Genomic DNA, 10,911 nt, shown 5'->3' on the forward strand with positions numbered 1-10,911 from the left:
ACTAAAACGATCTGTGGGGAGATCAGAAAAGCGTCCGGCGCTCACCTTGATGAGGTAGCGTGTGATGTCACGCCCTGCGATATCCAACCGGCGGGTGAGGTGGGGCAACGAAAACCCCTCGTAGACGGGGCAGATGTGAGTGACCCCATCTCCGGAGTCCACCACCAATCCAGTCAGCAGACCTGCAAAGGGGAGGATCTTGAATTCATAAAGGAGAATTATTTGTAGCTCAGGGTTGAAATCAAAGGTCCCCGGTGCTCTCTGAGCTGGGTGGCTTTCTTGCAGACGTTTCATGACCCAACTAGGCAACATTATCAGTGCTAGAAAGGAGGAGGAGCAGGAGGAGGAGGAGCAGGAGGAGGAATAATATTGTGGGGTCTTTGATGCTTTCTGCGCTTGGTTGTTTTCTTACAAACATTTCATGACCCAACTAGGTAACATTATCAGTGCTAGAAAGGAGGAGGAGGAGGAGGTGGTGGTGGTGGAGGAGGAGGAGGAAGAGCAGGAGGAGGAGGAGGAGGAGGAGGAGGAATAATATTGTGGGGTCTTTGATGCTCTCTGAGCTTGGTTGTTTCCTTCCAAACAGTTCATGACCCAACTAGATAACATTATCAGTACGGAGGAGGAGGAGGAGGAGGAGGAGGAGGAGGAGGAGGAGGAATAATAATATTGTGGGGTCTTTGATGCTCTCTGAGCTTGGTTGTTTCCTTCCAAACAGTTCATGACCCAACTAGATAACATTATCAGTACTAGAAAGGAGGAGGAGGAGGAGGAGGAGGAGGAGGAGGAGGAGGAGGAGGAGGAGGAGGAGGAGGAGGAGGAGGAGGAGGAGGAGGAGGAGGAGGAGGAGGACGAGCAGGAGGAGGAGGACGAGCAGGAGGAGGAGGAGGAGGAGGAATAATATTGTGGGGTCTTTGATGCTCTCTGAGCTTGGTTGTTTCCTAACAAACATTTCATGACCCAACTAGGTAACATTATCAGTACGGAGGAGGAGGAGGAGGAGGAGGAGGAGGAGGAGGAGGAGGAGGAGGAGGAAGAGCAGGAGGAAGAGCAGGAGGAGGAGGAGGAGAAATAATATTGTGGAGTCTTTGATGCTTTCTGCGCTTGGTTGTTTTCTAGCAAACATTTCATGACCCAACTAGGTAACACCATCAGTGCTAGAAAGGAGGAGGAGGAGGAGGAAAAGGACTGCGGAATTCTTGGTGCTCTGGTGGTTTTCTTGCAGACCTTTCACGACCCAGCTAAATAACATCATCAGTGTTAAGATGTTGAATGCTGAAAGCATAGAAGTCGGAGCTCCAAAGGGCAGAGTTTCTCTGCTATCCAAACAGCTTTCTGCCTTCCCATTAAAAAATGGAATACCTACAAGCTACTCCTCGGACTTACCAACACAACATCAAGGTTAATGTAGCTTAGTTGTTCTGTGGCTTAGCCTGTTGTGTGAACAAACCGCACCTGCTTGGCTTGTTGGTTTGGGTTCCAGGTGTGAACCCAGAAAATGAGTTCGTTCAGTAACTGGATGGACAAAATTGTGGGTGTAACCCAGCGTTTTGTGGCTAAAAGCTTAACGCTTAGGTTCTCCACAAAAAGCTGGCTTACCTTGAGCATAAAGCGTCAACACAGCTTGGATCGCAATATAGACACCATCAAACTGGTAGGTTTCAAACATAACCTGGTTTGTATAAAAAAAGACAAGAAGAGAGCATTCCATAAATAAGATGCCTTTTTATAGTCCCTCGCTACTTCAAATAAATCTTTCAGGGGCTGCCAATCATAACCTTCCCACATTATCTTTTCCTACCAAAACATTAATTGTTAATTACTCTATCAATCCACTTTACGACTGCCATGACATCTCGCCGTAATGGGCAATCGTAACTCAAGGAGTGTGTGTGTTTGTGATTCAAAAAACGAAAGATGGATAATATGCATTAAAAAGGACAAATGGATAATGATAGGTGATAGAGAAATGATAGATAGATAGATAGATAGATAGATAGATAGATAGATAGATAGATAGATAGATAGATAGATAGATATAGAAGGATGGAGGGATGGAGGGATGGAGGGATGGATGGAGGGATAGACAGATAGATAAATAGAAGATGATCAATAGAGAGAGATATGAGATAGGTGATAGAGAAAATGAGAGAGAGAGAGATAAGATAGATAAGATAGATACATACATAGATAGATAGACAGACATAGATGATTGGATGGACGGATGGACGGACAGACAGACATAGAAATAGATGATAGAAGTAGATGATCGATAGAGAGATGAGATAGGTGATAGAGAAAATGAGAGAGATAAGATACCTAGATAAGATAGATACAGAGAGAGAGAGGGAGAGAGAGAGACAGACAGACAGACAGATATGGATGGATGGATGGACGGACGGATGAACAGATAGATAATAGAAGTAGATGAAAGAGAGAGAGATGAGATAGGTGATAGAGAAAATGAGAGAGAGAGAAGATAGATAGATAGATAGATAGACAGACAGACAGACAGACAGACAGACAGATAAATGAAAGAAGTAGATGATTGATAGATGAGAGGTGGTAGAAAAAATGAGAGACAGAGATAAGATAGATTAGACAGATAGATAGACAGGTGATGGATAGATAGATAAATAAATAGATACAGTAGTTGAGAGAGATTAGATAGATAGATAGAGAGATGATTGATAGATGAATGGAATTGATGGATGGATGGATGGATGGAGAGGGGGAGAGAGAGACCTTTTGTTAGTTAACAAACATTTTAGATCATACATTTTTTCTGCAAGTAGCACAATGGATAATAAATACCATGTGTCACAAAAAACAATGGCCGGGATAAAAACTGTAATTTGTTCAAATCACCTTGATCAAGTCCTCCAGTAAAACTCTCTGATCGTCACCTCCAGTCCTGCTTACCTCAATGATCTTCTCTTGGTTCTTGGTGGGGTTCAGAGGGGGCTCCGTGAGCAGGATCTTGCAGTTACGAGGGTCAATGTTGAGTTTCTCTGGCCCAAAAGTGTAGTCCCACAAGTATTTCATGTCCTCCCAGCTGCGCACAATCCCGTTCTCCATGGGATAGTTCACCTCCAACATGGAACGCAACTTGCTGGCGTCATCACCCACCATGAGGTCCTATCAGGGATGAAACCCATAGAGGTCTATGAGCCGTGGTGGCGCAGTGGTTAAAGTGCAGTACTGCAGGCTACTTCTGCTAACTGCCGGCTGCCAGCAGTTCGATCCTGACCAGCTCAAGGTTGATTCAGCTTTCTGTCCTTCCGAGGTGGGTAAAATGAGGACCCAGATTGTTGGGGGCAAGAGGCTGACTCTGTAAACCGCTCAGAGAGGGGCCTGCAAAGCACTGTGAAGCGGTATATGAGTCTAAGTGCTATTGCTATCCTTCCTTCCTTCCTTCCTTTCCTTCTTTGCCATGGTGGCACAATGATTAGAATATTTCAGGCTAATTCTGCCCACTGCCAGGAGTTCAATCCTGACCATCTCAAGGTCAACTCAGCCTTCCATCCTTCTGAGGTGGGTAAAATGAGAACCTCAGATAACTACAGACTGACTCTGTAAACGGTTTAGAGAGGGCTGCAAAGCACTGTGAAGCGGTATATAAGTCTAAGTGGTATTGCTATCCAGGTGGCAACAATGCCCATGTGGATGAAGGGGGTATACATACAAACACACAGAGCTAGCAGAAGGAGGTGCACAGATAGGTACCACAGAGAACCAAACATCTGGGAGAAATTGGGCAACAGCAATGAGAAAAACATAATTTTAGCCCAGGACAGTTAAAAAAACCTGGAAAGAACTGGCTCAGCCTTCATTAAATCTTAAAGGAAGGGTAGACGAAAACACTGCCAGGCTTTCAACTTTCTGTGATTGTAGCCCAGGCCAATGTTTCTCAAACCTGGGAACTTTTAAGATGGGTGGACTTCAACTCCCAGAATTCCCCAGCCAGCATGCTTTAAGATGGGTGGACTTCAACTCCCAGAATTCCCCAGCTAGCATGCTTTAACATGAGTGGGCTTCAACTCCCAGAATTCCCCAGCCAACATCTAAGATGGGTGGACTTCAACTCCCAGAATTCCCCAGCTAGCATCTTTTAAGCATCTGGCTGAGGAGTTGAAGTCCAGACATCTTAAAGAATGCTGGGTGAAGAATTCAGGGATTTATTTTCTATTTCTTTTATTAGATAAATTAATGGGAGTTGAAATCCATATATCTTAAAAGTTGCCAAAGTTGAAAACACCGACCTCCACCAATAGAGTCCACTATTTCTGTTTTGGGATCTGGCCTACCTCAAAGGGCTGTTAGGAAGGTAAATAGATGGGGGAGGTAGAGTATTGGTAGATAATCCGATTATTATGCTCCATGATCAAGAAACGTTAAGTGGTGTGGGCAAGTTGCTTTCGTTGGCCAGTTGCAAAGCAACACAGAATAAAATAAACAATTCAAATGTTGTTAAATTGCCTGCTTTCAACATAAATCTCCAAGCACAATTTGCCAATACCTCCCTCCTAATTATCACTCACCTTGATCTCAATATTGCCAACCTTAACGCTGGACCGAATAATCGGACGTCCCACCAAAGCTGGGAAAATATGCTCCGGGAAATTGGATCCGGCATATCCACATTTCACAAACTGCAAAGATGAGGAGAGGAGAGAATATTAATTGAATATTATTATTTTTGGGGGGGGGGCTGAAAGATGGGGAAATGGCAAGAATGAACGAACCGGTAGAGAAGGTGCACATTATTGACAATTGATCATTCTTGATGGGGTTTTCTTCCTCCAAATAGAAGAAGAAGAAAAGAGAGAGAAATAACAGAAAGACAAAGAAATTAATGACTGGGTTTATATAACATACACAGGGATCATTAAATGCTAGGGTTGTGTTCACAGATGGAAGGAAAGGAGAGAGGGAGGGAGGGAGGGATAGAGAAGGAAGGAGGGAAAATATAGAGAGGGAAGGAAGGAATGGAGGGAGGGAGGGAGGAGGGAGGAAGGGATAGAGAAGGAAGGAGGGAAAAAATAGGGAAGGAAGGAAGGAAGGGATAGAGAAGGAAGGAGGGAAAATATAAAGGAAGGAAGGAAGAAGGAGGGACGGAGGGAAGGAGGAAGGGAGGGAAGAAGGAAGGAAGGAAGAGAAGGAAGGAAGGAAAATATAGAGAAGGAAGGAAGGAAGGAGGAGGGAGCGAGGGAAGGAGGAAGGGAGGGAAGGAAGGAAGGAAGGAAGGGATAGAGAAGGAAGGAAGGAAGAAGGAAGGAGGGAAAATTTAGAGAAGGGAGGGAGGGAGGGATAGAGAAGGAAGAAGGAAAAATATAGAGATGGGAGGAAAAAAATCTGATTTCTTTTGTGCCTTAATCTTTCAAATATGAAGTCCTGTGTGCTCACTTTCCCACCTAGGGAAACTGAGGAAGTCGAGAAAGAGGAAATAAAATGAGGAATCGGGACACTTGTGGCTTTGCAATCCTTGGTTGGAAAGGGTCTGGTTTTTTTTTTACAAGGGGAGGGACCAAGATAAAAGACAAGAGTGTCTTTATTTTTAATAAAATAAAACGGGAAAGACAAAGAGCTATTCCCCTGGTTTTTTTAAAAAATAAAATAAAGTCAAAAGAAGAAGGAATGATTCAGCAGCCTCTGATCAAGACCGTGATTTGATTTTTCAATTTTTTTTTTAATTTTTAAGGAAAAGTGTTCAGGCACAATGTGTGTCGCAAAGCTGAAAGGACACACGGGGGCGGCCACCCAGCACTGAAAACACAGATTTCCTTGTGCAAATCTCAGAGATGTTTTCCTCCAGTAACCCCCTCGCACCCAAGTGAGAGGTTCACACATGACACAAGCAAATTCTCTTGAGCTGACTTGGCTCGCGTGGAAAATGCTTTCGTTGTTAAGATGGACTCACAACTTAACTGTCTGAATTGGGGGTCTACAACTTTGGCAACTTTAAGCCTATTCTATTCTATTCTATTCTATTCTATTCTATTCTATTCTATTCTATTCTATTCTATTCTATTCTATTCTATTCTACTCTTTCCTAATTCTATTCTATTCTGTTCTGTTCTATTCTATTCTACTCTTTCCTAATTCTATTCTATTCTATTCTGTTCTGTTCTATTCTATTCTATTCTTTCCTTATTCTATTCTATTCTATTCTATTCTATTCTATTCTATTCTATTCTATTCTATCCTATCCTAATTCTATTCTATTCTATTCTGTTCTATTCTATTCTATTCTATTCTATTCTATTCTATCCTATTCTAATTCTATTCTATTCTATTCTATCCTATCCTATTCTAATTCTATTCTATTCTATTCTATCCTATTCTAGTCTAGTCTAGTCTAATCTAGTCTAGTCTAGTCTAGTCTAGTCTAGTCTAGTCTTTCCTAATTCTATTCTATTCTATTCTTTCCTTATTCTATTCTGTTCTATTCTATTCTATTCTAGTCTAGTCTTCCTAATTCTATTCTATTCTTTCATTATTCTAGTCTAGTCTAGTCTAGTCTAGTCTAATCTAGTCTTTCCTATTCTATTCTATTCTGTTCTGTTCTATTCTATTCTATTCTTTCCTTATTCTATTCTATTCTATTCTATTCTATTCTATTCTATTCTATTCTATTCTATTCTATTCTATTCTACTCTTTCCTAATTCTATTCTATTCTATTCTGTTCTGTTCTATTCTATTCTATTCTTTCCTATTCTGTTCTATTCTATTCTATTCTATTCTGTTCTATTCTATTCTATTCTATTCTATTCTATTCTATTCTATTCTTTTCGAATTCTATTCTATTCTGGTCTAGTCTAGTCTGGTCTAGTCTAATCTAGTCTAGTCTAGTCTAGTCTAATCTAGTCTAGTCTTTCCTAATTCTATTCTCTATTCTATTCTTTCCTTATTCTAGTCTATTCTATTCTATTCTATTCTAGTCTAGTCTAGTCTTTCCTAATTCTATTCTTTCCTTATTCTATTCTACTCTTCCTAATTCTATTCTATTCTATTCTGTTCTGTTCTATTCTATTCTATTCTTTCCTTATTCTATTCTATTCTATTCTATTCTATTCTATTCTATTCTATTCTATTCTATTCTACTCTTTCCTAATTCTATTCTATTCTATTCTGTTCTGTTCTATTCTATTCTATTCTTTCCTTATTCTATTCTATTCTATTCTATTCTATTCTATTCTATTCTATTCTATTCTATTCTATTCTATTCTATTCTTTCCTAATTCTATTCTATTCTATTCTAGTCTAGTCTAGTCTAATCTAGTCTAGTCTAGTCTAGTCTAATCTAGTCTAGTCTTTCCTAATTCTATTCTATTCTATTCTTTCCTTATTCTAGTCTATTCTATTCTATTCTATTCTAGTCTAGTCTTTCCTAATTCTATTCTATTCTTTCATTATTCTAGTCTAGTCTAGTCTAGTCTAGTCTAATCTAGTCTTTCCCTATTCTATTCTATTCTATTCTATTCTATTCTATTCTATTCTATTCTATTCTATTCTAATCTATTCTATTCTTTCCTTATTCTAGTCTAGTCTAGTCTAGTCTAGTCTTTCCTAATTCTATTCTATTCTATTCTATTCTATTCTATTCTATTCTATTCTATTCTATTCTATTCTATTCTATTCTATTCTATCCCATCCCTTCCCATCCCTTCCATTCCAGACAGTATATATATAGCTCTGCTGGCGTATCTCATAACTGGGCACGTTCAACCCAGCCGATTTTCAAAGAAATCTTTTTATGCATCATTATTTGGTTTGCAGGTTTTTAAGCACACTTTTGTGAAGAAGATGTGCACACACACACACACAACTTGAGGAACATTGCCCTTATAATATTGCTTGTTCTGGGAGAATCCAAGGGCTGAATGGGAGAGGCATGTTGGCCCTGGGTTCAAACTCCCCCCTTAGCTTTCCAAGTTCCCCATGCATTGCAGGATCAACCTTTGCCCCAATGGCATTGAATCACAGTTAATCATGGTTTCCTGAACTCAGCGTAACAAGCTCACACCTTGAATCTTTTCTGTTGGCTTCTCATAAAACAAAACACAAAATTGATACATAAAATTTACAGATTTGCAGACCACTAGTCCTTGGTGCTGTCTGAGCTTGGTGGTTTTCTTGCAGACATTTCTCAACCCAACTGGGTAACATCATCAGTGTTACTAGGGAGCGGGGCAGGGGTGAAATCCAGCAGGTTCTTCTGACAGGTTCTGCAGAACCCGTAGTGGAAATTTGGAGTAATTCGGAGAACCAGCAAATGCTGCCTCCGGCTGGCCCCAGAATGGGGAGGGATTTTGCAGTATCCTTCCTCTGCCACGCCCACCAAGCCACGCCCACAGAACATTACAGATCATTGTCTGCTCCCTATAAGGCAAACCATGGTTTGTTCAATGATTCCCCCACCCCACGACGAGTTACCGTTGGAGGAATCAAGCAGCAAGATTATATTACGCGCCATATATAATCCGTCCCTCTCTTTCAACCCAGCCTACTTTGCAGGGTGGTTGTTCTGGTTATATAAGATCACAAGGCAAGAGGGAGAGAGGGAGGAAGGGCCATCCCCTTTAGGTCAATATCCACAGCCGTCCCCTTTAGGCCTGACCTAGGTGGCTCAGTGGCTAAGACCCTGAGCTTGTCGAGGTTTGAATCCCTAATATAGGTTCTCCTGTCGTGAGCGGGGGGCGGGGGGGGGATGTTGGACTAGATTGGGGGTCCCCAACCTTGGCAACTTTAAGACTTGTGGACCTCAACTCCCAGAATTCCTCAGCCAGCATGCTTTAAGACGGGTGGACTCCAACTCCCAGAATTCCCCAGCCAACCTGCTTTAAGACAGGTGGACTTCAGAGCTACGGCTTGGTGCCCCGTGGATGTCCCGCCATCAAACCACCAGGGACAGGAGGTATCAGACTGGGTGATTCTGGGTGATTCTGGGAGTTGAAGTCCACAAGTCTTAAAGTTGCCAAGGCTGGACTAGATGACCTCCAAGGTCCCTTCCAACTACGTTAGGCCTGCCTGCCTGGCAAGAGGCAAGGCTTGCGTTCCCAGGCTCGAAAAACAAAACAAAACATAAAACTCCAGGATTTGCAAGCCAAGACTCGACTGTTTGGAACTCATACCACAACTCTGACATCAATACAATTGAACGTGTCCAGAAATATTTTACAAGAAGAGTTCTCCACTCCTCCGAATACAACAAAATACCTTATGCCACCAGACTTGAAATCCTGGGTTTAGAAAACTTAGAACTCCTCCGCCTTCGACATGACCCGAGTTTAACTCATAGAATCATCTATTACAACGTCCTTCCTGTTGAAGACTACTTCAGCTTCAATCGCAACGATACAAGAGCACACGATAGATTTAAGCTTAAAGTTAACCACTCCAATCTTGATTGCAGAAAATATGACTTCAGTAACAGAGTTTGTTAATGCTTGGAATGCACTACCTGACTCTGGGGTCTCTTCCCCAAATCCCCAAAGCTTCAACCAAAAACTATCTACTATTGACCTCACCCCATTCCTAAGAGGTCTGTAAGGGGCGTGCATAAGAGCACAAGCTTCCCTACCTACCGTTCCTGTCCTATTGTTTTCCTTCCTTATATCCAATTAATATAGTTATTATTTATTTATTTATTTATTTTATTTTGTCACAACAATATATGTAGGTATCATACAAAAATATTATATAGTAAATAAGCACATATATGGGTAAATATAAGGAGGTATAAGCATATATATAGGAAGAAGAAAAGAAAAACAATAGGACAGGAACGGTAGGCACGTTTGTGCGCTTATGCACGCCCCTTATGGTCCTCTTAGGAATGGGGTGAGGTCAATAGTAGAAAGTTTTTGGATAAAACTTTTAGGATTATGGGAAGAGACCACAGAGTCAGGTAAAGTGTTCCAAGCACTGATGATTCTGTTACAGAAGTCATATTTTCTGCAATCTAGATTAAAGCGGTTGACATTAAGTTTAAATCTATTAGTTGCTCTAGTATTATTGCAATTAAAGCTGAAGTAGTCTTTAACAGGAAGGACATTACAATAGATGATTCTGTGAGTTAAGCTTAGGTCTTGTCGAAGGCGACGGAGTATTACATAAGTATTACATACTTATGCTCATATATATGCTTATATATTACATAGTTATTTTCATGCTTATGCTTATATATACTGTGCGACAAAAATACATAAATAAAAAATAAATAAGAACCCGGGTTTCAGTGAAACTTAAGTTTCCCACGGAGTATTAAGAGGTCGTGGGAATCCAGCCCCGCTACTTCCCACCCACCCACACCCCGTTTTGCCCTGCTGGGATGGAGCGATGGGACACCCCACCACCACCCCTTCCCCTCTCCGCTGCTCACCCCGGTGCCGTTGTCGCAGACCACCACCCGCCGGCCCCCGCTGTCCATGGTGCGCAGCCTGGGGAGGAGGCGGCGGCTGTCTCCTTTGGCTTCCGCCTGGGGCGATCGGGGGAAGCGGCGCAGCTGGGCTGGGCTGGGCTGGGCTGGGCTGCGGTCAAAAAGCGGCCCTCGGCCGTGATGCAACATCCTGGGCTTGGAAGAACGGCGGGGGAGGCTGTGACCATTAGGCATCACTTCCCCCGGCAAAGCAAGGGGACTCAATCGGCTCCGTCTGTTAGGAAGCTGCGCAGGGAGAAGAGCGAGAGCCGTGGCTTCCTTTCCGTTCCTGCATGCTGCCGCCGCACAACAGCCCTGCGAGGTTGGCCTCGGCTTGGAAGGAACGGTGCAAGGGGGACTCGAACGCAGATCTTTCCACGACCGGCCAGAGTAGGTTTTTTTTTTTATTTCGTGGCGGGTTGGGGTGGGGAAGAGGGGGGGTTTTCTTTTTTTAACCCTCCGGCCAGTCCAATGAAATAAAAACAAGAGG

The 10,911-nt window shown here is 42.3% G+C and overlaps 2 protein-coding genes across 4 annotated transcripts in view; one reads left to right on the forward strand and one right to left on the reverse strand.

Annotated features, from left to right (window-relative positions):
• Positions 1-10,511, reverse strand: part of LOC131186560 (actin-related protein 2-like) — a 25,569-nt gene extending 15,058 nt beyond the window's left edge. For 2 of the 3 annotated variants that reach the window (XR_009152390.1, XM_058160272.1), the window contains exons 1-5: positions 10,386-10,511; positions 4,542-4,652; positions 2,869-3,138; positions 1,600-1,672; positions 46-182 (exon numbers count right to left, since the gene is read on the reverse strand). Coding sequence is in view for 2 of the 3 variants with exons in the window: in XM_058160272.1 (XP_058016255.1) it covers positions 46-182; positions 1,600-1,672; positions 2,869-3,138; positions 4,542-4,652; positions 10,386-10,433 (639 nt within the window). In the remaining variant the exon portion in view is untranslated. The remainder of the gene's footprint in view (positions 1-45; positions 183-1,599; positions 1,673-2,868; positions 3,139-4,541; positions 4,653-10,385) is intronic. The other variant, XM_058160273.1, reaches the window with a different exon arrangement.
• A 113-nt stretch (positions 10,512-10,624) lies between these two features.
• Positions 10,625-10,911, forward strand: part of PELI3 (pellino E3 ubiquitin protein ligase family member 3) — a 23,447-nt gene continuing 23,160 nt past the window's right edge. Inside the window, exon 1 of the mRNA XM_058160270.1 lies at positions 10,625-10,811. The gene's annotated coding sequence lies outside the window, so the exon portion shown is untranslated. The remainder of the gene's footprint in view (positions 10,812-10,911) is intronic.

This window comes from Ahaetulla prasina, chromosome 17, assembly GCF_028640845.1.
Source record: "Ahaetulla prasina isolate Xishuangbanna chromosome 17, ASM2864084v1, whole genome shotgun sequence".
Classification (NCBI taxonomy): domain Eukaryota; kingdom Metazoa; phylum Chordata; class Lepidosauria; order Squamata; family Colubridae; genus Ahaetulla; species Ahaetulla prasina.